Source organism: Pimephales promelas, chromosome 13 (assembly GCF_988280905.1).
Source record: "Pimephales promelas chromosome 13, fPimPro1.hap1.1, whole genome shotgun sequence".
NCBI classification, from domain to species: domain Eukaryota; kingdom Metazoa; phylum Chordata; class Actinopteri; order Cypriniformes; family Leuciscidae; genus Pimephales; species Pimephales promelas.
In genome coordinates, this window is record NC_142781.1 from 24,752,379 (window position 1) to 24,780,128 (window position 27,750).

Consider the following 27,750-nt stretch of genomic DNA (forward strand, 5'->3'; position numbering starts at 1 on the left):
GGGCAGAAGGGGTTGTAAGAGACTCGAGCTTACTGTCATTTAAAATAAAATTTGCATTTAACTTTTTTAAAAAGAGCAATGTTCTAGACTATTTATGTAGGCCTATTAAAAAAAACGAAACTAATAAATTTATTTAGCTTGTGCAGTGGGATTTTAGGACAGCAGATGCAACACATTTTACTACCATTACACCGATTCTGCTGTATTTTCTTCCTTATGAGTTAAGTTGACAATATTAAAACAACTGTTAAAAATATGTTCATAAACGTTGAACACTGCTTTATTAGCTAAAATAACCGGATCGGAAGCAACGTTTATTGCTCACAATCCTCCACGGAATTTCACAAACAAGCTTCATGTGGGTTCAAGTGGGTTTATTCCAAAACCCAAGAACCGAAGAGAGATTTCCAACTCCATCTACACACACACATAGTATGCAATAGATTTTGGGATACAGTCGGATATCCTGTGTGGGTGTTTTACTCTACATCGTTTTGCATACCTTGGCGAAATATAAACGTTTCACCATACGCCCCCGTACCTAGCCATTTAATTAGATCCCCGGGGTGCGGATCAGTTTGGCACCGTGTCTGCGTGCAAGCGAAACCGGCAGTTTTTTTTGTTTTTTGCTCCCGGAGCCCTGGCCGCGGACCTCGCGCGAATTCACTTCTGCACCGGCGGCGCGGGAAGAAAATCGAGCCCGCAGTCGAGCTGCTGCTTTTGGGGTAAAGTGTTCTGCACGACTCGGACAGACGGCAATCCAAGCGTTGCAGCCGCCGACAAGCAGAGGTAATCATTTCGGCATTAGCTGCTTTTTCCATGCGGATCTTTGCTGTTGTCAGCGTCATTCGAGACGCCAAGTTCATCGATGCAAATATGAAATGGTCACTGCGATGCCGTCCGCCTGATGATTAATTAACATTATAGACTGTAACAATTGTGATAACTTACTGTACATTACATATCTGTCTGTTTTTAAGGTATCTTAGATTGCACTCAATATATCGCTGAGACGTTGTTAGGTATAGGCTACCGAACAGATCATTTTAGTGACGTCTTTGAATGTTTGCAACTTTGAATCTGCAGCTAAGCTAATTCATTTATTTCATTCTAATAATACCAAGAAATAAAATATTATGCTATATATTATATTTTATATGAAGATCAGTTTTAATTACACCCACAGGAAAGAAAAGTTAAAGATGAGGGACAGCAGTGAGATTAAATGGAGAAAAATGCTCAAGTCTCCTGCTTTTCACAGATTTTCTGAGAAAATGACCCCAGCAATCTCACATGCATCACCCCAAGAGTTTCAGAAGAGATCTCAGCAATGTCTCACACTGTGCTCAAAACTGGCAAGATACCAAACATAGCCAGAGATATTGATATGAACTCAAAGATTTCTCATCACATTATCTGAGCCATGTGTGAATCCTCATTAATTGTATAATTAGGAAACTTCTGAGGCGAAGCTGATACTTTAATGAAACATTACAGAGATCTCCGTTATCAACGTCTCCTGATTTATGAAAGAGGAACCTCTGAGTAATAAATGTTTCCTCTGGGTATAGGGTTGTTTATGTGTTTTTACTCCACTGGGACAACCTGTCTGCCCCACCTGTGCTGGCTCTTGTTTTGCTGGCTGAGAACGCAGTAAGAGAGCCATTTTGTGGGCTATAATTTCTTATTTTTCTGGACTTTAATGGCATGGAACTTTGTAGTCATGATTTCTAGCAGTCATCATTTTGGGATAATTATTAATCCCCCTGTAATGTTTTTGGGAAAAAAAGCAACTTCAGGGATTAAGCACATCTGAAATGTCTCCTGTGCAAGGTCGCTTTCCCCCTTGACACCCACACACACATAGACAATGCAGTGGTGTGTGTATTAACAGACCCTCAGGCACTGTGTCAGAGTGAATAAGTGGATACACACATTCTTTATTATCGAACCAAATAAGCCACCAGAGATGGGCTGTGTGAAAGTGTGTTTGGTTACAAGGTTAGAAAAACACTCTGGCGTCACACAGAACTTCAGGGTCATGCAAAAACAGCCCTGCCCTTTTACAGTTTATGTTCATGTGAGGAAATACCACTGCATGATAGATAAATCATTTTCTGTTGACCCTGTGTTGAGGCATCAGAGATATCAGCAGGAAAATTGTAGAGCACCATACTTTAAAATTCACCCAGGTTCTTGGTCTGAAAACGGACCTGAAATAAGACTTGATTGTGGAGTAATTGGCCCAAAAGTGGCTAATCTTTTTTCGGTCATAGGCAGACAATCTTCTGAAGACAATCTTCTGAAGTGATTCTTGAGAGTATGATTACGATTGAGATTCACTGGGTGATCCCCACCACAAACTCCCCTATTTTTATGTGTTTACAAGACCTTCCCCACATCTCTTGACAATTCACTACCATTATTAGACCCTCCCCGGTTTTGATTGCACTACTTTAACTCTTTTACACGTTCTTCTAAATCCAGCCTTTTGTCCCATGCCATGTGAATATTTCTTACTGAATGAAATTCAGTCTTCTTGTTTTGATGACTAGCAGAGTATCAATGATAGTCCGAGCTTTGCACTCCTCACCGTCAGAAGGAAGGGTTATCTCAGTTTTTTAAGGTTGTGTTTGGTGTGTTAAGGGTGTTAAATTCAACATAAGATTTTGCTTTTCAAATGGTTTCGAATTTTTAATGGTTTTTGAATGCACTCTGTTATGTGTTGCATATTGAGATTACACAACCACTCAAAGGTTTGGGGTCAGTAAGAAGGTTTAATGTTTTTGAAAGAAGCCTCTGGCTCACCATAAAAACAGTAAAAACAGTAATATTGTGAAATATTATTACAATTTAGAATAACTGTTTTCTGTTTAAAGGGACTCCACTTTTTTGGACATAGGCTCATTTTACAACTCCCTCAGAGTTAAACAGTTGAGTTTTACCGTTTTCGAATCCATTCAGTCGATTTTCTGATATTTAGAAGAATATCGGTAACCAGATAGTTTCTGGTCACATTGACTTCCATAGTATATTTTTTCCTACTATGGAAGTCAATGAGACCAGAAACTGTCTAGTTACTGATATTCTTCTAAATATCAGAAAAGTTTTCAAGCATTTGAGCTTATAAAAATTAAACTTTGTTATTTATTTATTAAATGAGCGATCGTTTCGCTTGATAAGACCCTTATTCATTGTCTGGAATCGTTTAAAGCCCTTTGAACAGTTTGCAGTTTGCACTGAAACTGTCTTTTGGACCTTGAACCGTTTGGTTCCCACTGAAGTCCATTATATGGAGAAAAATCCTGGAATATTTTCATCAAAAACCTTAATTTCTTTTCGACTGAAAAAAGAAAGACATGGACATCTTGGGTGACATGGGGGTGAGTAAATTATCAGCAAAAGTTTTTTGAAAAGTGAACCACTCCTTTAAGCATTAAAATCAACAGTTAAGAAAAACCTGTAATATCAGACAGTGTTGTGTATCGCAACATGCAATCTCAACCTAACGTGTAATGTAAATTATAACTGCTTTCTTATGCCATTATGTTTTCATCCTGTGATTTTCAGGATTTTAAACGTATATCTTTGTTTAATTTTTTATAAGTAGGCCTAAATTACTGTGCGCACATTTAGCTATTTTAACATGTGTGTGTGTGTGTGTGTGTGTGGGGGGGGGGGGGGGGGGTGAATGTGAATCAAAAGTCACTTTGTATTTGTACTGGCCACATGTGAATTTTACTGTTTAAATTCTGAATATGTCTGTGTCTCTGACCGTCGGTTGCTGCTAAAGTAATTTCTCAAGGGGAGACTAAGCCTCTCTCAGCCTACAGAGCACAAGGGCAAATACGAATAAATATGATAAAATATGGATGAATGCTAATAAAGCACTGGCCAAGTGTGGCCCTCACTAAAAGGATTATCTGGAAGGGCAGACATTATTACAGGGGCAGCTGCCGGTCTTCCTTTAATAGCAAAGGATGCAAACTTCTGCATCCAGATTATTCATTTTGGTTTTATTTATTATACAATGACTAAAAGGGATGAGGGTTCAGGTTTGATTTTTTTTTTTTATGCTAGTGAAACCTAGCTCTCTTTTGCACTGATTTATTGTGCTGTAGGCTAAAGAAGTATCAAATGTAATCTGACTCTCAGGGTGTTATATGACTGGGTCTCATTAAACTGAATGGTTCATTTTTAGTGATTACTTCAACCCCCTGGTAAACTCACTTACATCACCCATCAGTCACTGTTTACAACCCTTTGTTACACTAGTGTTTCCCTGGAGTTAGCTCACTATTCAAAGACCAACCACATTGATTTGGTTGTTAAATTACAATGAGGAATGGAGTAGCCAAAAATGAAACAAATTGTAGGACTATTTTTCTGTGCACTCCATACACATGCAAAATTTAAACATCCATCTACTTCAAACATACAATACAGTGTAATACTCTGTCAAAGGCTTTAATCCATGCCTGAATACCTTTCAATTTTAGCAGTGATTTTATTTTATTTTTTTCCATTAAGATACACACTCTAAATATCAAATGTTTCCCTTAGCAGAAAAATCTAGACAAATGAAAGTAAGATAATTAGGGTAAATTAATCCAATACCCTTTGCAAATGCATGTATTGAAAAAGCGGTTGGTTCACTGTTTGACAGAAAAACCTGATGTGCCATGAATTTGAATGCTTTACATGCTCAGATTACCTCTTTACAGAAGACTGTAAAGAAATGGCTCAAAGGATGCTTGAATTAGAAATTAAAAGACTGGAATAAGGAGAGGAAGGGACTTTTACTTTTTTGTCTTGTGCTGAGAAGTCCTCTTCTCCTCCAGTCCATTTTTTCTTAATAATAGCTCTACTGTTTGGCACTGTTAGCTAATTTGCATCTCATTTTTATTATGATTGCTTTTATTTTGGTCAGTAGAAGTCATTGCCTTTTTTTTGTTATCCAAATTTAACATCTGATTTTTATGATGGACATTTTGTTTTGATGCTGAGAGGGATGGAAATGGTTTACTTGTGGTTATAAGGACTGGAATCTGAGCACTGAAAGTATTTTTTGGTTAAGAAAAAAGTAATTCTTGTGGTGACGCTTAAAGGGATTGTCCTTCAAAAAATGAAAATTCTGCCAGTAGGGTAAACCCTACGTTGTGAGGACCAAATGTCCCCTTGAGAAAAACAGCTTATAAATCAAACTAAGTGATGTTTTTTTTTTGAAAATGTAAATGTTAGGGGATAGAATATGCAGTTTGTACTGTATAAAAAATCAAAATGTCAATGGAAGGTGCCCATAAAACATGTAAACCGTGTGTGTGTGTGTGTGTGTGCGTGTGTGTGTGTGTGTGTGTGTGTGTGAGAGAGAGAGAGAGAGAGAGAGAGAGCTGTCCTGACCACCTTGGGTCCTCTTTGAAATAAATCTCTTTCCTCTTTCGTCCACCATCAGAAATGGCTGTCAAGATAATTCCTGTGCCAAAAAAAGCACTTGGTCTGATTTTTTTTTTTCTGCACTGACAAATATGCCTGGGAACTTCTAACACAATGACTCCTTCAATACATTGTCAATGAAAACCTCCCTTGCACTTTAAGAGGTATTGTGCTTTTATGTGTGTAACTGGTTGGTATTCTGTAATAAAAGCTGTGCGAATTTGTTTCCAAAGTCCAAGTGTGCCTCAGATATGGACTTTAGCTAGCCATTGCTAACATCTATTGAGTCCACCATCCAACCCGTAGCTGTTTTTTTTTTTTTTTCCTTTTAATGTGTCTCTTGAAGCTTGATATTACCCTAATGTTTCTTGGATCACCTTGATGCAAATGATTTTTCTGCTGTTTGCATTTTCATATAAGCTAATGAGGTACTCCCAGATCAAAACTGTAGAAGCAACACTATATTCGTACCAAAAGCAAAGCGCAAAGGCACTTCTTAAATGTAAAATATAAATTCATACAATACATAACACCCCCAAAAAATCTATTTTCTATTATTTGTTTTTTGAAATATCTATTCTCAAAAGCCATGAAATCAAATCAATCCCCAGCCCTTATATATAGTGCACATTAAACACTATCATTTGTTTTTGCTCTGATTTTTTTTTTTTTTAAGATTTTTCATTTGTACAAGATTGCTCCACTTTCAACTGTCTATCCAGAAAGATTTGTGAGTATAAACCTTTAAATTCCCAGTGTTAATATAATAAATATTATAATGGATGGTGAGAATGAGATGCCAGTGGCATAGTCTCTTCAGAGAGCGATGGAAGCTATCTAACATTTATTGGTCATTTTGTTCACATTAGATGTTAGGCTACTTGTTACCTTAAAAGAAACAGTATGTCACTGAGAATATGATGCACTCTAGTCTAATGTTCTCAATGTGTGTTTGTGTCTCCCAGTGTAATGTTTTGGTCGATGCGCGAGTCGCTGTGGGAATGAGACTGCGAGGCAGGGATTTGGAGGATTCCACTGTCTCCTGGATACCAAGCGTCCTGGGTGTGCAGAGCGTCAGGCTCCGCCTTCGCCTTGATCGCCGTGACGACAGGGGGAGGGGCCTTTGGCAACTGGTTGACCTGGGAGAGGAAGCAAAGAGTGGGCAGCGGATACGTGATAGGACACCTCCTACTTGTTCACAAAGTAAGAACTACAGTTCAATAGCAGAATTCAGAAAAAATATTGAATCCATTGATCCTGAATTGCCAAGGTGTTGTTTGAAATGACATGAAGAACATTACGTGCATGACGAGGAGTTATAAAAGCATTCTTCTGACTTTAGTTGTTATGATCCCTCTTGATATTGTTTCCTTGCTTCCTGTTCATGAATGAAAAAGTTCTTCATTGTATAAGATGCTATATATGCATACAGAGACCTGTTTGTGTAATACTCAGGGTTTTACCATCATTAATAGGATTTAGATGGTTCGCCAGCTGGTGAAAAGGACCGCAAAGGTTTGAGAGAAGAATAATTGGGCACAAGAGGGAAAAATACAGTATTAGAGAGGATAAGATATACAGAAAGGCTGGAAGAGTGAGAAGATCCTCCATTCATTACATTGGACCCTGGGATTCTGCGCTGCTTGACTCCAAAAAGATTAATGCAGATTAATGTGTCATTCTTAATTATTGCAGTCCCTGTTCTCACGCTGTGTGAAGAAAGACATATGTTCCTCCGCTTTTTCCAATGTTTTTTGCTTTTTCTGGTAGGATACAGTATTAATTGTCTAACACACACACTCATTTTTGGTGTTATTTTTTACATTTCGATCACATGGTCTTCATTTATCAGGTTTCCCTTGTCTGTTGCTATGGCAACTTGCCATGAATTAAGTAAATAACTTATTGCCATTGTTTGTAAGGTTTATTTTTTTTCTTTCATCTCAAAACCCCTCCTCTAAGCTATGCGTTGGCTGGAGGACTTGGGAAAAAATGGTTGATTTTATATTGTTATTTTGGTTTGAATTAGTAGCTGTACGTGTGTGTGAGAGAGAGAGAGAGAGAGAGAGAGAGAGAGAGAGAGAGAGTGAGAGTGAGTGAGTGAGTGAGTGCACATTGAACTGCATGTTGTGTGTGTGTGTAATCAGTGGGAATGTTGTAGGTATGATTTCCAGTCAATGGCTGCGGGCAGCTCTGCATGTGCCATTAATGATCGATCTCTGTTTGGTCCACCTAGAGCTTTTGTTCCAGTCAAAGCAGCATTTTGTTGACATTTTGTGAGCATTATAAAATGCTATGACAATAGTGTCAATAAAATAACATGAAAATAGTGATAATAATGATAGAAAATCATGATGCTCTGGTTCTTTGCTGGACATTTTTTGTATATTTCTCTGACATCATGCATGCCACATTTGTCATGGAGAATTAAAATATTAAAATCCAAAACCTTTTAATTTAAGGTTATTGTATCATACTTCAGGCTTTTGTCCAGCTTCCTCTCCTTCTCTTCCATTTACATGCACACATTCATGAACACACTCACACAGTTGTCCCTCATCTGCAGTGTTAATGGGTTTGAGATGATTGAGTTGCCACTAAAGATGAATCCATGACTTTAATTAACTTTTGATTTATTGGCTTCTGTATTCCAGGCATAATTAGAAATTAAATATAGTGATCCAATGGATGGGTGAATGGCGCCCAGCTCTGCGTCAGGCTGTGAAATGGGCTGTCTAAATGTATTTCACAGTGTCCAATGAAACAGCTGTGAATGTCCCCTTTCTGAGTTTTATATTTCACTGGTTTTCAATAGATGGGTTTCGATTAATAAGGCAAATACTAATACAAAACTTAAGGGGTGGCTTACACAACACTGTTTTCAACTAAAACGCCTTTTTGTTTATTTTTGTTTCTTAAATTTTGGCCGTTCATGTACATGAATGTTCATGTTCATGTACATAATAATATAATGCATACCTGGCTAAAAACACTGGGCACAACTGGGGTTGCTCTGCTAAAATGAAGTAATTTAAAATTAGCTGACCAATATTATAGTTACATAATTTGAACAACGTAGTATATGTATTTTGTTCCATATCAAAGTTCTTACTTTCATATGTACATTCGTTTGACCACGGTGTATTCTTCCGAGTTGCCATAATAATAGTAGTAAGTTTAGTAGCTATCTCTGGCCAAACTATTTAAAAATTGCAGAGTTATTCTGGATACTCCATCTGGCGCGTTCAGTGATGACACAGTGAATAATGACGATTCTCTCTGACCAATCAGCAGTCGGGATTGTTTTCACGTCACATTTTAATACCGGCTCAGCTCGCTTTAGCTCGCTCAGAACCTCGCTGGAGTTGATGCAAAAAAAAAAGTACCCGAAAGCAGGTACAGGTACAACTTTTACACAGTGGAAAACCAAACACACTGTAAAAAATATTTTCAAGATTTGTTATCACAACATATTTTCTTTTGTCAAATCAACTTAAAAAATGTATTTAGTTCAGATAACATATAATTTTGAGTTTCTGATGGTTAAATTAATCTCCTTCAGTGTATTAACTCACTTTTTCCAGTTCAATGAACTTAAAATTTTAAGGCAACCAGGTTACTTACTTTTTTAAGTTAAACCAACAATATTTTTTTACAGTGCAAAGGTGAGCCGAGCCGAGTCGAGCTGGTACTGTGTAGTGGAAAAGCGCCATTAGTGGACAGTAAGACGGCTCCCTAGAAACCACTGTCTTTCAGCCATGGGAGCGGATGTGATTTCTGTGATAGCAAGTGCTTTAACTGCCAGCAAGATTCTTTACAAGTCTATAAGATAATCTTTCTTTCTTTCTTTCTTTCTTTCTTTCGTTCTTTCTTTCTTTCTTTCTTTCTTTCTTTCTTTCTTTCTTTCTTTCTTTCTTTCTTTCTTTCAATCTTTCTTTCTTTCTTTCTTTCTTTCTTTCTTTCTTTCTTTCTTTCTTTCTTTCTTTCTTTCTTTCTTTCTTTGCTTATCTTTGCATTGGCAAGTGCTGTTGCCATAGCAACCCACATAGGTTATTGATCTTGCTGATGACCCATTTGATTTTGTGTACATCTATTGTAGTTTGAACTTTGCTGGTGCTGCTGTTTCTGTGTTCATGGGTTCATCCATTTGGTGTGTTCAAAGCAAGTAAAGGGCTCTGTTGTAAAGAGCTTGTAAAAACACACACACAGACAGACAGACATACACATAGGCCTAATATAATGTTCTAAATTCATCTTCTTATCATCATAGTTATTTGTTTTTAAATAATTTCGTTTTCATTCACTGAAAAGTATGACATGGTGATGCTGAACTTTAATCATTTTTGTTCCAGTTCAGTTCGTTGTTGTGTATGAGGACGTGTGTGTGGTGGGACTTGAAAGACAATTTGCTTGACCTTCTGTTGACCTGGAAGCAGTTTATCACATGCAAGTATCCAAGTGGGAGGTCAAGGACAGGTCTGTTTGATAGACGGCGTGTGAAGAAGTCCCAGTTGTGTGTTTGTGTGATGGAAACAAGTGTACTTTCATAGTGCTTGTAGACTTACTGTAGAAGCAAAGTGCTGAGATAGAAGGGGCCAAAATGTAATTTGTTGCCTCACTGCCCAATGGTTTAACCTTTTCATATAAAGACTTTTCCTGAATCTTATTTCACTGCCCAGCTGACATAGTGCTTAATCTTTCGCCTGTGTATTTAACAACATTCTCCTGCAAGTCAGCAGATACGTGACTACACTGTCTGTACACTCGCCAGCATGTGATACTGTGTGTGTGAATGTGAGTGTGTGTGGTACATGCGCCAGACCCCCCACCCTCCCCACCTCCGACTTAGGGAGTGCTACACATTCCCAGCGTTCTTCTGAGGGGGGTCGGAAGGGAAGGAGGAAGCTTCGTCCAGCTCTGTACAGTGCTAGGATTCAGCAGCGTTAAGATTATCCTGTAGTTCCAATCATAACTCCTTCAGTTATTCGGCCAAGAATGGGCACAATTAACCTATATTATAAAGCACCTCGTGAAATCATCTGCTTGGGTTTGTGTGGTCAGATGCATGGTTAATGAAGCTACCTTTTCAATGACCTATTGACAAGTGACTAGCAATAGCTGAGAGCTCAGAAGCGTTGGTTCAGTGTTTGTGTTGTTGATAAGGTGAGTTTAGTGAGTTTGCCTTTAATATATTGTAGCCTATATGGGTTTTCTTTTTCATTTGCTCTTTTTTTTGGAGTGTATTGTGCTGTTTGTGTTTTGTATACACTTATGTAACATTTTGTGATTAATTTTTAGTCTAATTAAAAATTTGAACTAGGTCTTGATCCGTAATAAAGTACCTGAATTTTAGTAAAAGATGTTATAGAAAGACTCGAGGTTATATGGGTGTTTTGTAAAAGATTATTAATTAACCTGAAAGGGACTAGAACATTCAAGAGCTAGAGATTAAAATACCCTGGTCAAAAGTTTGGAAACATTACTATTTTTAATGTTTTTAAAAGAAGTCTCCTATGCTCGACATCCTTGCATTTATTTGATCGAAAATATTATAGAATACAGAAAAATATTCAAAATAAATCTTAATATTATTACGGTTTAAAATAATGGTTTTCTATTTGAATATACTTCAAGATATAATTTATTTCTGTGATGCAAAGCTGCATTTTCATCAATCATTACTCTAGTCTGCAATGTCACATGATCCTTCAGAAACCATTCTAATATGCTGATTTGATACTCAGTTATTATCATTTTTATTAGTAACAAATTGTAATGCTTCCAAACTTTTGACCGGTTCTGTATATTTGTTTATTTATTGTTTGTTTACCCCTAAAATGCAAATAATTATTTTGCATCACAAGTTCATAACTGTCAATGTCAGTAAATAATATGATGCCACCCTATTTAAGCTATCAAAAATTGTCTGCAAAATGTAATAAATAATAACAAGAGTTTTAAATAAAAGATTAATTTAGTCTACACAAAATATGATTGCGCCCATATATTGTAAAACGTTTTTTGCTTTTGATAAATATGATAAAATGTTCTCAATTAAAAGCTAATTCATGCTTTACTGTTTTAAACAGTATTTTAGATTACAGTTGCATGTGTTATCTTTTAAAATATAATAATACATGTAAGGTCATCTAATTAACTAATTAAAAGCTAGTTCTAACATTTTTACATTTTCAATCTATTAAAACTACAAGTTCTTTGCAGTGTCATTATGTCTGCAGAATTGTTTATATTATTTAAGCATAGAGAGAAAAAAAAAACTAAATTAAATTGTTCGTATTTTTTTGTTTTCCAAAACGGCTCTTTAAATCATTTAGTTATTTATTAATTATGTATGAATTAGTATGTGTAATAAATCGTAATATTTCTCTCTTTTTTTTTTTTTTTTTTTAAAGCTGCTTACATCAGTAATATATATTTTTTTTAAATCAGCTAACAAAATTCAGTCCATTAGCTCTTGGCAGTGGGCATTGCGTTTGGGGAGTCTTGGAGGCTCTAAAACGCTTCTGTGGTGTAAATTATTCCGCAGGCTCCGCATCAGCATATGACTATGGCAAAGGGAGGATGTTAGGCGCCCAGTTGCCATGACGACAGAAAGGGGACAAGGTAGCGACTGCGGAGCGCGCGGTGGTATCGAGAGCGCGCGGGGGTTTCAGAAGTGGCCGGTCTGTCTGTTGAAGCGCGCTTGATACGCTATTCTTGACATTGCTGATAACGAATCCGCTCCAGAGCTGAGTGGTCGGTGAGTGTTCATACATTAAAAAATGCGTTTCCGTGCCGCTTTTTTCGCGGTGAGATTAGGAGATAAGGAAGGAAGACCTCGCGCAATGCAACACGGCTCGTAAACATGAACACGCACATGAGGAACGGTGCTCTATTTTTGATGCTCTATTTTTAATGGCGCACACTCTCGCTATTTCTGAACGGTTTGCTGTACACCGGTTCTTAGACTCATCGGAATTAGAATGGATTTATGCAGCTGTAGGAAACCACAGTGATCGAGATATAGATTAATGTAATTACGCATGGCCTGGCTGATGCATGGAGAGAAAGAGAGAGAGAGAGAGAGAGAGCAGGTGAGCGGAAATAATCTGATGTTTAGAAAGTGCCTGGAAAATAACTTTGAATCAGGGTCATCCCTATTTATCTTGTAGACAAATAACATTTATTAAAATGACCCATTTCTTTATATTTCGGCATAATATGTCACATGTTACCTGATGTTTTAAGCAAATAACTTCTTTCTATTCTCTATTCGTCATTTAGTCTTATGAATAGCCTATTTATCTGAAAAAGCAGACGTAGATTCATCTCTTTCTTATTTTCTCTGCTTTAATAGCCTAGCTTTAAACTGTCTATTGTCTGTGCACTACTACAGCGAATGCACTTCACACATTGCTTGCAAAGCATGTTTACTGCACCCCTTTAAAAAACTGAATTATTGAAAGTAGTGTGTTCTGTGTATTCAATTATTGAAGATTATAATGTAACATGATGGATATAAAATTAAGTAAAATTAACAACAATTAATCAACCTGATTTATTATTAATATCATTATTTTAATTGTAGTTATAAGATAAAATGTGTCTTACTAGTTTATTTTTCCAGGAAATCATAATTAAATTATAATAATTAATTTCACCTCAAAAGGGCCAGGTTCTACAGAGTTCTAGGGAATACTTAGTTAAAAAGGACGGATGAGAGCAGGGGAAGCCGTCTGTCAGGGCTGATCTTGAGGCCAGGCGCCACAGCTGGAGGGGGAGGGGATGAGAGTGAATGAGGGCTGGGGGAGGGGGACTGACTGAGCGAGAGAGAGTTGGAAGAGCAGAGGATAGTGAAGATGCTTTTATGTGGCACAGTGTCTGTTTCTTCAACCCTCTGCACAGTGTAAGCCACCTCACAGCTTTTGTTCTTCATATATTTCCGGCCCAGTTTGTTGCGAATGCAATATCTGTATGGTTTGACTATATCTGTTTGACTATATCTGTACTGTTTTTCCACTATCTATATCCAATGAATATAAAAATTCCTTTGTGTAATTATGGTCAGAACATGTTTTTTTTTTTTCCCCTTCATTTTTATTATTTATTTTTACAAGTGTTGAGTGTAACTAGAATTTGCAGTGTTGGTCATGTGTTTGAGTTAAACTTCTAGTGTTAGCTTTGCTTTCTCAAAATGAATGCGTTAAACCTTTGAAACAAACTGTTTTGGTTTGGGTTGGTTTGATGTTTATTTTCTGTGAATTAAGTTAAATGGAAATTGCAGGGTTCTCATGGTCATTGAAAAGTGAAAACCTATAATATCAGGGAATAATATTTACATATTTATAAAATTTAGATTTCTAGACATGAAAAGATATTTTGAAGAATGTTGGTAACCAGACAGTTGATGTACTCCATTGACTTCCATAGTAGGAAAAACTATGGAAGTCAATGGGTTCCATCAATTGTTCTGTTACCGACATTCTTCAAAATATCTTCGTTAGTGTTCAGCAGAAGAAAGAAATTCATACAGGTTTGAAACAACTTGAGGGCGAGTAAATAATGACAGAATTTTCATTTTGAAGTGAACTATTCATTTAATGTTAGGTTAGGTAGGCTCAGGGTTAGTAGTACCTATTTATTATTTGTATATAGTATGTACAAGCGGGACAGGACTGTAAAATAAAATACTGCCATTTTTTTTTTCTTTGACTATTTTTAATTTATTGATGTCTATTCTTTTCAAAATTTTCATCAGCTAAAATTGCTATATTATTATTTTTTTTCTTTCAGATTACTAAAATTATCCAGTAATCACGAATGACTGACGAATGAAAAGTCATGGAAATACATTGGTCAAAAGGTCTGGGAGCCCAAAATTTCTTACTGACTACACATATTTGTGTGTGCTTGTTGTAGTTGGTGAGTGAGTTGGAGAGTTGCAAGATGAATTGATGGTTCGGAATTACAAAAGTTGTGGTTTGTGTCTTTGTTGCTGTTTATAACTTTGAATTATCCAATTAACTCAAGCCAGAAAGTTCACATAGTAGACATGTGTACTTTAGTATTTTTAAAAGGAAAATCTCCATCACATTCTGCAGTTGAAACAATACACATATCAGTATTTTTACATTCAATCATGACAAATATTCAGCATACAGTATTAAAAATGATTAAAAATCACTGTAAATGCAGTTCAGCATTCTGACATTGACATTGTGGTGTTCTCTCAGGTCTGATGAGTATTCCTGCTGCTGCATCAGTTCAGTCAGGAGGTGGAGAGATGCAATCACCTGGGGCCATTAGCCCTTCATTCCTCCCGCCCCCAAGTGGAAAAGTTCCAGGTCGCAAGAGGGGTCGTCCACCCCTGAAGAGGCACCCGGAATACCAGAGTCGCTATCCAGAATCCCTTCCACCCATTAAAGTGCCTAAGAAAAGAGGAAGGAAGCCTGGCTTTAAGGTCAGTAAATATCAGAGTGTTTGTGTGTTAATTTAAGTAGGCCACAAAGATAGGTCTTTCCATAGTTCAAAAGTGTCTGCCAGTTGCATAATTGTCATCAAGTGGTGCAGTTAAATACATACTGGTGCGTGTGTAACACTTATTGTGAAATTATTTAGCTAGAGGAGCATAGTAATGTCTTGTGTGTTTGTATATAGGTAGGCCCATCTGATGTTGACTGTGAGAGAAGGAGGGGACAAGGTGGTTGTTCTTTGACTGATGTATCTGCAGTCTGCTGCTGCTGAGTTATTTTTAGCCGTGTGTCTAAGCACAGGCCTCATAATGTCTCTGCTGCTGATTTAAAGAGCTACACACTACCACAATGTGTGTGCATGTTAGGAGATTTGCAGTAAACATCCTTGCAAGACTTTTAAATAAAAAAAAGACATTTTCTATTGGATATACTCTGATGAGCTGAAACATTATGACCACCTGTCTAATATGCTGTTGGTCTTGTGTGTGCTGCCAAAACAGCGCCGACCTGCCGAGGCATGGACTTTTGCAAGACCCTTGAAGTTGTCCTGTGGCAGGGCTGGACTGGGGCTAAAATTCGGCCCTGGACCGAACACAACGATTGAACGAACATTTTATGGTCCTACGCCTTGCACAGACGACATATATTTATACAAATACATTTAGACCATTTAACAGAGTGATTGCTATCAGGATATGAGGAGACTTTCAACCAGCATAACAAAAAATGTTTCTGTGTATAATCACCAATGGCACCTTTATTATAGCATTTTTGATCCTATATTTTGAGCTAGGATGCAGTAAAGTAAATTTACTGATATAAAATTCAATTGTGTCATCATTTGGCCCTCGTTAAAGTCGCTTAGATCTCTCTTCCTGTCCATTTCTCCTGCATCCAATCCAACACATCGATTATGAGAACTGATTGTTTGCTTCCCATCTAATCTACCTAGACATTAATAAGTGGACCTGTTAGGAAATGATCAATGATATTCACTTGTGACTGATCATAAAGTTTTGGCTCATCAGTGTATATCAGATATAGTTTGTTATTGTTTACCTTATTGTATTTGTAGTTGTTATAAAACATAATATAAAAATGACATAAATATATGTTTAATAAATATCTTCATATATTTTTATGAATCAGTTATAGACCATTTCACAAGATGTAAACAACGCTGGTCCAGAAGCACTTCCTGTTTCAGTTTTTTAACACTACATAAAAGCTGGGATAAAATACAACCAACAGAACATATAAAACTGAATCAAAAAGTTAAACAAACATCTTTAAGATGTTTTCTTTACATGTGAAATAAAGAAAACGGTTACAGGAAGTGTTTCTGGACCAGTGTTGTTTACATCTTGTGAAATGGTCTATATATAATGATAATACTAATATAAATATATATTTTTTTCAGCTGAAGTCTCGCTTGATGACTCCCCTGGCTATCTCTCCTCCCAGCAGCACCCCAGAGCCAGACATGAGCTCAATCCCCCAGGACGCAGCTACTATCCCCCACTCTGCCACCCCGCAGGTCCTCACAGGTAACAAACACACACATTCGTAGACTACCAGTTCCACTGTCTGCAGTCTGAAGTATTGCCATGCCAATCCCAGAAACTAGTAACCAGGCCTAACTATTAAGGGAATAATAAAATGTGAGCATTCGAAGAATCACTGTCCTCAGAGGAGTCATATTATGACTCTCTGCCATCTCATTCTTTTTTTAGTGCCCAGTAGGGACTGTAACTCTATCGGAAATATGATAACTGTTATTTTTTATCAAAATTATATGATGGGATGTGCGTCTCAGGGGTGAGAGAAGACCACCAACACTGTCTTTATAACAAGACCAGATATTTTTCCTTATCTGTTATTGAAAGTGATAGTTTTTCAAAAATGAAAATTTTGTCATCATTTACTCTCCATCAAGTTGTTCCAAACCTATATACATTTATTTTTTCTGCTGAACACAAAAGAAGATTTTGATGAATATGTTTAATCAAACAGTTGATGGACCCCACTGACTTCCATAGTATGGGAAAAAGTCAATGTGGTCCATCAGCTGTTTGGTTTCCGACATTCAAAATATTTTCTTTTGTGTTCAACATACATATTTGGGACAAATTGAGGGTGAGTAAATTATGACAGAATTCTCATGTTTTGGGGAGCTATCCAAATAGGCAACATCTCTTCCAATGGAAAATTATAAAGATGTCAATGGATTGTAAGATTTTTAAAAAATGTGATTTATTCCTGTCATGGCAGAGCTTAAAGGGATAGTTCAGCCAAAAATGATAATTAGCCCATGATTTACTCACCCTGAAGCCATCCTAGGTTTGTATGACTTACTTCATTAAGATGAATACAAACAGAGTTATATAAAAATTGTCCTGGCTCTTCCAAGCTTTATACTGGCAGTGAATGGCTGTCTGTCTTTGGAAGTCCATCAAAGCGTATCTATTCATGATTAAAGAGCTCCATCTGAAGTGAAGCGATGCGTCCGTGTAAGAAAAATGTCCATATTTAACACTTTATTGACTAAAATAACTGGCTTCTGGCAGACAGACGTAACTTGTGTATGGACTTCCAAAGTCATCCAGTCATTCACTCCCATTATCAAGCTTGGAAGAGCCAGGACAATTTTTAATATAACTCAGATTGTATTCGTCTGAGAGAAGAATGTCATTTAAACCTATGATGGCTTTTCAATTTTCATTTTTGAGTGTACTATCCCTTTAATATGCTATAATTTGGTGCTCAAGAAACATTTCTTATCAGTATTAATGTTAAAAAACAGCTGTTTAATATTTTTGTGAAAATTGGATTTTTGGAATTGTGGTCGTTTTTTTTTTTTTCAGGATACTTTAATGAATAGGGAGTTCAAAACAACAGCATTTATTTGGAATAGAAATATTTTGTAACATATAAAAATGAATGCAAGTACAAATGAAGCATGCAACCATTGTTGTGTCATTTGTGATAAGACTTAAAAATAGATCTGTCAATCCTGAACTCAGTATGTGTGAATGTAGCAAGTAAAGATTTCATACGGCACAGACACACTTAATCTTTGGGGTCAGGGCCCCTCTGTCCATATGGTCGGCCCATCTAATTCGGCAATAACATCCATGACTAGAAGGAAAGGGAACTGAGAGAAAAGAGTAGTTACATCTCTTATTTCAAAGGTTAATAGGTGTGAAAGTCTCAAGGGACATTATTGAGGAACCTGATGGCTCTAGCCTTAGATGCATAATCATCCAATTTATCTCTTCATTACAATGGAGAGATCAGTTCTGTTCTGCTATATTGCCTTTTTAAACATACTATTTTTAAAATATGAGCTTAGAATTAATTCACATCACAACTTTAGCATGTAAACTTTCAATTTTGCCATTCGAAATGAATTAAGACTGCATCTCAATGCTGTTCAAGGTCTACTTTAAACATGAGAAGTTGTGACGGTATGGCTGAACTCCATCTTGAGTTCTTAAAGCTTAATCCGTTTGCTGTAGAGAGCAGTTGCTGAACAAGAGGCTTTTGTCTGCCCACCAGGTTTCTAGACTTTAATTCTTTTTGCAATGGAAAAGTCATGCTCTCTTTTGGTCCCTCTCCTATATTTCAACAACCATGTTCATTTTATTCAGATTCATGCCTTTGTGAAATGTTTGACACCAGCATTTTGTCCTCAATTCTTTTAAGAAGTTTGACAAAGCACCTCGGTGCTCGGAAACCTGCGTTGCGATGTGAGGGATGTCTGTGTGGGTGATACCGAGGGAGTTGTTGTGGGGGTCATGACCTTAATGACCTCAGGTCATTGTTAACTGCTTTGGTGTTTTGTTTTATTTGGAAAACGCGTTTGTATATGACTGCTTGCAATTAAATTATATTGCCTTTCAATAGTGTGGTAAATATTCACTGTCTGTAAGCCTACATGTCTGGCATGTCAGTAATCTTGCTATTGGTTATCTATTTTAAGGCTTTGTGTGTTATCTCTGTACTCTGTACACTTGCTGTTCATTGACTTTATCCTGTTACACATTATCAAACACAGCACAGGCTTCTTCTTGAGATTATTTTAGGTGTGTGTCTGTGTCTGACTCCTGGTCATGGTGCTTCTAGATGACAGACGACGAAGGAAATCCCTTAGCATGGCAGTCTGTCAGATTAAAGCATCCTTGTGCTGCAGACGAGCGAGGGAAGTCAGTGGGGACAGATTGTGTGGGTGGAAATGGGAGGGGGACGAGTGATTGGTGGATTCCCACACACACACACTCTCTCTCTTACTCTCTTTTTATTTCTGACCTGTATTGTTTTTGTTGATATTAAATGCTCATGCCAGTATTTTTCCTAGTTTGCAAGTCACTTGGGATAAATAAATGTATAGAAATGGAAATGTTTCTTTTTTATTTAGGGTAATCAAAACATTATTGGCTCTGGTTGGCTCATAAAACCGCAGATGCCTTTTACGTGTGATTTACAGTATGTGATTTAGTTTAATGGCATTATTTTAAGAAGAGTACATAGGTTTAATTTTGATAAATAATTCCTTTGCTATTACTTAAACGAGATTGAAGCACAAGATTGAGAGTTTTTTTTTAAATTTATTTATTTCTATGTTGTTCCTCCTTTGTTGCCCTCTCTTTCTTTTATTGCTCGTCTCTTGGGTCTCATGACGATAATCTATAAATGTGGCCTGAAATGTTTGAAGATTCCTTGACAAATATCACAAGCCATTTTGTAGTGTCAATAAGGAAGACATGCACTGTGTGCCAATATGTATGTGAGTGTTGTACAATTACATGTAGGCATTGTCTTTATAGATCATGGATTAATTTTTTTAAATACTGTGGTGATGTTGTTAGTGCTATTGATTTTTGCTTTGCTTTTAAAATGACTTATTAACTTAAAGGAATGGTGCAATTAAAAATGAAAATTCTGTCATTTAATTTACTCGCCCTCAAGTTGTTTTAAACCTGTATGAATTTCTTTCTTCTGCTGAACACTAAAGATATTTTGAAGAATTTCGGTAACCAAATAGTTGATGGGGCTCATTAACTTCCATAGTATTTCCTACTGTGGAAGTCAATGGGGTACATCCACTGTCTGGTTACCAACATGTTGCTCAACAACTTGAGGGTGAGTAAATGATGACAGAATTTTCATTTTTAAGTAAACTATTCTTTTAAGCAGTAGTATAACCTTATATTTTCAGTACAGAATACAAAAAAATCTCCATTAGCATTCCAAGACCTAGTCAGATCATAACATGAACTGAGAAAAAAAAATGCAAATACAGTAGTTTCATATTGTGCTTATTCCATTAAAAATGCATGCTGAAAGCAGATATTGCTAATTTTAAAATCTCTCTATTTTTTTTTCTCTCTGTCCATTTTATTCCAGTGTGTATCTACGTGAATAAGCAGGTGAACACGGGTCCTAACCTGGACAGGCAGAAGGTGCTGCAGCTGCCGGATCACTTGGGTCCCGCCAGGCCCTCTGTGGTGCTCCAGCAGGCGGTACAGGGCTGCATCGACAGCGCGTTTCAACAGAAAGCTGTCTTCACCTTGCTTACAGAGGGCTACGGAGGAGAAAAGATCTCAGGTTCATTTGCATAGCCACCCTAATGCGTGCCTTCATTCTGATTCTCATGTCTACTGTAAATACATATATGCACGACTACTGTTGCACACTACAGTATGTAAACATGATTGACGTGAGGTTGAGAATTTCAGACTCGGTGTGTAAGGACCTTTACTCTAACGGTATTTACAACAGTGTGCAATTTACTTGAATTGAAACACTCTTTCTTTGTCTTCATCAGCCACCTTTGATGGTAAACAGCATCTGTTGAGTTTGCCAGTGGTCAATAGTGTAGGTTATGTTCTACGCTTCCTTAAGAAGTTGTGCCGAAGCCTGATGTGTGAGAACCTCTTCAGTGACCAGCCCATCGCTCCTTCATCGTCCCCCTCGTCCTCTTCCTCATTCCACACTGAAAAGCACTCAGACGGACAGCCCAAGTCAAGTGCGTGCTCATCAAGCTTTGTTATTCTACCCTTTTTTTTTTAAATACTATAGCTGTATTTCCATCTATCTACACAGCCTGCATGGTTGAAGTAAAATTTTCTATATTAGACAATTTTTGGTTTTGTCTATTTTTGGTTTGGATGATTTGTAATATGGCTGTTTGATTGGATTTGCACTCTTTTCTGTCTCTGTCCAAATATGACCTTCTGAAAATGCAGAGGAGGCCTTTAGTGCAAGCTGAGCTGTTTAAGTGGCAGTGAAAGGTTGAGTGCCTCTGTGAGTGGCATGTGGTTTGAGTGTTTGAGTTCTGCTGGCTTCACCTCTCTCTCTCTCTCTATCTCTCTTTTCCCCCTGTGAATGTGGTTTGGGAGCTCTAGAGATTAGAGCATTAACTTCAGTATGACACAATATCACACTGCTCAGCTACATAGGCAAAGGCTGTGTTGTGACTTAATCCCATGTCAATGGTTAACGTGGTTAAGAGAGGAGAGCCTACATTACTCGTCAACACTGTATGTTTATCAGTGTTTCCCACAGATGGCAGTGTTTGCAGCTACCTATACTTCCTATATATATATATGTACTATTTAATAATTTAATTCTTCAGGTTTAAATATGTATGTATGTATGTATGTATGTAGAGTCAGACATGACAAAGAATTCAGAAAGTTTATTTATTGAAGAATTCATCAGACTAATTTAATCTCATAACTGCATTTATGTAATTCATTAAAATAATGAATTTCTTAAGGAATTATGATTTACACTTTCATGAATCAGACTACACTAGTCATTTTGTATGTTTGCTTTTTAATGCAGAAAAACATAAAATTTGCATAGCATTTGTATATAATTTGGTTTGGATGAATCCATATGGGCCAATCTGCACTCAAGAAAGCAATAATTATCCTGAGCCAAATGACATGCATGCTTAACATGCATTATTTTCCCTAAATTGCTTTCCTTTTTGTGCAGCAGACTCGATGGTGGATGATTACCATGGAGATTCAATGGACCCCAAGCGGTATTCTGTTGACCCCAGCGACTCTGCTTTTGGAGCGATGTCCTCATCGTACACGGCGAGTAAACCTGCATATGGTTTTCGTTCTGGCCCCGTCTACTCGGGAGGTGTGTGCAGGCAGGCAGCCAGTCCCAGCACATTCCAGGAAGGAAACAGAAGTGGTAAGAAAGAGAAAATTAACACTTATACAATAAAGCAGCAAAAGAGTTTCTGCACTACTTTAAAAATCAAATGTTAATCAAATGAGATGTATGTGAGAAGATACCAAGAGTTAATAAAAACACTGAAAACTAAATAGTATATATAGTACCAATTGTTCTCAAGTAAGGGAGGTTTGGAGCCCATTAGGAGGTCTCAAGATGACTTAAAATTTAAACAACATAAAATCCAGATATTTCTTCTTCTTTTTTTCTTTTTTTTTTGTCTTAGAAGAACCAGTTTCTTGGAAATTTTTATTTTAAAGTGTGATTTCTAGACCAGGAAATGGTTTTCTAATTATGCTAAGCTCTAAAATAATTTATGGGTAAAAATTGTGACATTATATACATATAGTATATATAACTCCTTATTAGGATATTCACTTATATAGTGAATCACAAACAACTGGAAAACTCATTGGGGCCTTCAAAAATGGTTGTGGTCAGTGAGGGCCTTGGAGTCAAAAAGGTTGATAACCACATATACTGCATATATGATTTTGGTAACACTTCCTATGAAGCCTGCATTTTTAATGCATTATAAGGGTATACTTAATGCATTATAATGCATGCATAATGTCTTATAAACAACTTTATATAATGTGTTGTATCATCTGATAAATAACCATTACAATAGTTACAACAATACATTATATTTTTGGTTCTAACTTTAAGAGTATAATGCATTATTACACCAGATAAAGTCTGTATTTGTAATGCATCAAACTGGAATTCTTAATGCATTATAAGGCACATATTTTGCCTTATTAAAAAAAAAAAAAACTAATGTGTTTGTACCCTTAAAATTTATAACATATTATAAGGTTGTTTGTTAGGCATTATGCTTGTATTATAAAGCATTAAGAATACCCTTAAAATGCATTGTAAATACAGGTTTCAAAGAACGTGTTACCAATATGTCTAGCTTCAACCAAGAATAATAATCCTAGCCCTGTCTGAATCTGATTTCTCTCTATCTAGCCTACAGTCCATCCCCAGATGGAGGGGAGGCGAAGCCCCCACCCAGTAAGGATCCATCCAGGTGGAGCGTGGATGAGGTGGTGTGGTTTATCAAAGATGCAGATCCTCAAGCGCTGGGCCCTCACGTGGATCTCTTCCGAAAACATGTGAGTTTGACTGACACATTTATTTACAAGTGGCAAACAAACACCATGTGTTGAACATGTTATCAGATAACAAATCCCTGTGTGGGTAGCATTAGGTTAGTTTCAAGTTAGAAAACCAGATATAATCATCTGTGTGCTTTACAACTCAAGTTTTCACAATCATTTCAAGTTCACATAATTGTTGATATAACCACCTGAGCTGAATGTTAAATGGAAAAGATTTCAAATCTTTGAACATTGCTTATTAAAAACAGAACAAAAAGCAAAGTACAATTTAAAACCATCTAATGAAATTGAATTTCACTCTTCCAAATAGGGCCGCACAATTAAAGTGCAAAAAAGGCTGTGATTTAATTAATTATGGAAATACGTCCATCTCAGTATGTGCTCTGGGTTTGGTGGTTTGTCATGTGAATTGTAATTGGAAAGCCTGCAGGTTCACTTCAGCTTCACATTATGTAATTCGTCACGTTTGCGACAAGCGAAGAAATAGAGGGGGATATTATAGAAATTATTGTTATTATAATAGAAATATAGATTATTATAATATTATCCAGGTAAAAGGAGCAGTTCAAGTCGGAGTAAGTGCAGCAAAAGCATTCTGCAATCACCGTTTGTACCATTACTACTTCTGTGTTAAGCTCTGCTTCAACTCTGAACTGCTAACACTGTTAAATCTAATGCAGTTTTTGGGCCGATTTTTGTGCATGTGTTTTTCCAACTCTGAATGTTCTACTATCCTCAATTGTTAAACGCAGTAAAACGTTGTTTCATGTGTACAGTAAGCATTCTGTTGTGGACATTGTGATTACTTCTTCAGGAGATTGATGGGGATGCTCTTCTTCTCCTGAAGAGTGACATGATCATGAAGTACCTGGGACTCAAACTGGGCCCGGCTCTCAAGCTCTGCTACCACATTGACAAGCTAAAACAGAACAAGTTCTGACCGGTCTCTGCACCTTACACACACACAGATGGATTCACTCACAGTATTTACTCTCACTCTCATTTGTTGTAGTACTGGACGTTTTTATTGCCCATTCTTTGGTCATTCAAGGACAAGCACCAGAGCATTGTTTTTTACTTGTGTGGTTTGTCTGCCTGTATATTGGGGCATTTCACTGACCGGAACATTTGCTTGTTCTAATTTTAAGTGTGCAAGACTTTTATTGCTTACTTGATTGATATTTGAACACTGCTCTAATCAAAAGGCAAGTCATCTCAGCTGCTTTCTGGGATTTGAGTTTTTATCGTCAAGTGAGAGTGCGGATTAATTACAACTGTAAATTATCCTTCAAATGAACGGAGTTGTAACAAACGTATTAGGTCACAGACAAACCCGCTCCCATTTTTACAGAGCCATGGACTGTGACTAAAACCCTGTGAACTTCAGCCACCTGCTGGTGAAGTGGAGTCACTGCAACTTTGTGACACTTTACCCCACATTTCTAACCAGACATTCAGCTTCTTATTTTGCGGAGAGCTACTTCGAAGGCCGATACCCTGGGAGAACCTAACTTACAGAATTCAGCATTGTGCTTTTCGTCTAAACAGATACAGTGTGCATACAGTCTTGGCAGGGTACAATTATGAACAGTTTCACTTGGCAACCAGCAAATAACAGGCACAAATGCAACTCAGAACTAAACATGATACACTACAAGGCAGTTACTGCTTCAGTAAAAGTGGTGCATTACAAACCTAGTAATTCACACCAGGTGCTGTTCTCAACCAGCAGGTCACATTTAACTAAAAGCAACTATACTGGTATTATACATTTCATACTGTGGACCAAATACACTGCAATTCTCATCAGTCCAAAAATGTCTTGTTTTTCTCTCTTTTTGGAGCAGAGGCCTCATATTAAAAAGCTGCTCTTGATATTACATAAATGTCAACTTGTGATTTACTTACAAAATGCGTAGCACTTTACAATAAGGTTTAATATATTTAATACATTGGGTATAATGAACTGTGATATTTATGTCTAGAACTTTGATTAGGTTAATACTAATTTCTATATATTACTGTCCAAAATTATTTTATTTAGCAAGGATGCATTTAATTGATCCAATAATAAAAAGTGAAAAGTAAACACTTAAATTATTACCAAAATTTTTATATTTTAAATCAATTAAAATACATTTTAGTAAGTTTCAATTCATCAAAGAATCCTGAAAAAGGGTCACTGTTTCCACAAAAATATTAAGCTGCACTTTTTTTCCAACATTGATCATAAAAAGAAATGCTTCATGAGCACCAAATTAGCATGAAGACTGGAGTAATGATGTGGAAAATTCAGATTTTCCATCACATAAATGTATAACATTTTAAAATGTATTAAAATAGAAAACAGTTGTTTTAAATTGTAATAATATTTCACAATATACATGCAATCTTGGTGAACATACAATTAACCTAGATTTTTTGTTGGTTTATTGTTAGTTCACGATACCTAATGCATTAACAAATCGAAACAAATTGAACTTTATTGTAGCGTTGTCTCACATTTTGTAGGCATGTTTCAACCCATTTTTTTTAAGTTGTGTAAATTGTCTTTATTTCACTAAAACTTTGACTGTGGATTAGACGTGGATTTTCTTTCAGAAATGTACAGTGTATACGTGCACGCAAGCTACTTCTCTGATCTAATGTTATTTTAACAGTTACATTTGAGCTAGGTTTCAAACAATTACTGCAGTTTGCTTTCTTGTGTGAAAAATGTGTGAAAAGAGTCATTTTAATCTCCTGAGGCATTTCAGGAAATTGTTTTAACATTTTTATTATCCTTTTTTATTATCATCATTTTCTTTTTTTAATATATATATTTTTTTATTTAATTTTTTTGCACAAATGGCATTCAGAATTGCTGTATTGCTTTTCAGGTGAACCTAAAGGGATGGTTCTGTCATATTTTCTTTACCCTCATGTCATTCCAGACATGTATAGATTCCACACAATAAATGAAGTCATACAGGTTTGGAACGATGAGTAAATGATGACAGAATTTTTTTAATTTTTGTACGAACTATCCCTTTAAGTCTGCCCTGATGATGTCATACATCTCCCAAAGTGGATTACACCCAAGTGTACAACATTTCTGTATCTGCAACCATGTGTAAATATAATAATTTATGTAGTAGCCACAGATAAAATTTACAATTTCAAAAGTAAAAGAGCAAATTAACTAAAACAGTATAGATTCAATCATCCGATGAACACATAGAGCTTTAACATGTAACCAGCTTTGCTGTGCTAGACTTCATTGTTGTACGATCTGCCTCTTAAAGCGACTGCTATGCTAACTTGAGCATCTGTACATAATCATTGTCTATAATTTTTTTTATCAGGGAGGCTGTTTAAGTGGTCTGTTTTTCCCCCTTTTATCTTTTTTTTTCCAAGTAGCACCAGTTGTCCTGGGTTTAATAGCTTTCTCAATGAAAAATGTGTAAGAGGAAAATCATAAAAAATAGTGACACCAGGAAAAAAGGGAATTAATCAGTGAGCTCTTAAATCTGGTGCTACTTTTAGAGGTCATGGTTCTTTATAAGTGAATCTACTGATTTGAAAAGAAGTGTATTAATTTATTTTTATTTTTTTATGAACCATCTCTTCTGATTGGTTGGAAAAAGTTCAAAAATGAACAAGGGATTGGGTTTTAACACAAGAGACCCAAGATTATAGAAATATATGATCCATGTCTGATCTTATATTAGCTTTAAAAGCAGACATTTTTTTAAAATTTCCACTCATGTACTCAAACAGTGGGAATATCTTGTTGGTTTTAAAAGCCCTTTAACTGAGTAATAGCAGCACTGAGCTTTTAAATATGTTTGCAAGCACTCTTTTTTTATGGCCGCACTTAACTAAAATCCTAATTCATGTAGGAAGCTTTGACACTTTCATAACAATCTTTCATAATGTTTTGGACTGTATGATTTCGCACAGATATTCTGCTGACATTGACAAGCACTGATGTTCCTGGCAAGATATTACCAATGTTTGTGTCAGGAATATGAGTGGGCTTTTATGGATAATCTATTATTTATTTCAGTTCTGGATCATTTTGTGTGCATTCATACGTATGTTACGTTTGCGTTTGCCTCTGCACCATGTCATTCATTGTCATTTTTGATATAACGGAAAATGTAAGTGTACATTTATGAATGCTGCTCTCGATGATAGTCCCATGTAAGACTGTTTAAATTTGTCAGCTCACAAAAGAGTTTTAATGGAAAAGGGGGGAATTCAACACAGACCATTCATGTTGGTGCTATAATATGACTGTGTATTTATCGAATAATGATTTTATGCATACAATTTTATGGTTGATTTACTTTATTTCTTCAGAATAGGCTTCAGTGTTGTGAACTCTCGTGACTGACGACAGGCTCTGCATTGCGTGTCTGTTTGTGAGGTTAATATAGAGCATTATGAAAGAGTCAGAATAAAGCATTATGAGCACCCTA

General features: G+C 36.5%; 1 protein-coding gene across 5 annotated transcripts; it reads left to right on the forward strand.

Annotated features, from left to right (window-relative positions):
* The first annotated feature begins 425 nt into the window (after positions 1 to 425).
* scml4 (Scm polycomb group protein like 4) lies at positions 426 to 27,750 on the forward strand. 5 transcript variants are annotated; one of them, XM_089118708.1, is made up of 9 exons: positions 426 to 789; positions 6,399 to 6,636; positions 14,667 to 14,893; positions 16,327 to 16,453; positions 20,313 to 20,513; positions 20,734 to 20,934; positions 21,912 to 22,118; positions 23,136 to 23,281; positions 24,102 to 27,750. In XM_089118708.1, exons 2-9 carry the CDS (start codon positions 6,435 to 6,437, stop codon positions 24,225 to 24,227), a joined length of 1,437 nt encoding a protein of 478 aa, XP_088974834.1. In that variant the 5' UTR covers positions 426 to 789; positions 6,399 to 6,434; the 3' UTR covers positions 24,228 to 27,750. The 5 variants fall into 5 exon arrangements, with proteins under 5 accessions (XP_088974834.1, XP_088974835.1, XP_088974836.1 ...); XM_089118709.1 differs by having other exon boundaries at positions 21,915 to 22,118; XM_089118710.1 differs by lacking the exon at positions 426 to 789 and adding an exon at positions 14,227 to 14,296 and having other exon boundaries at positions 6,507 to 6,636.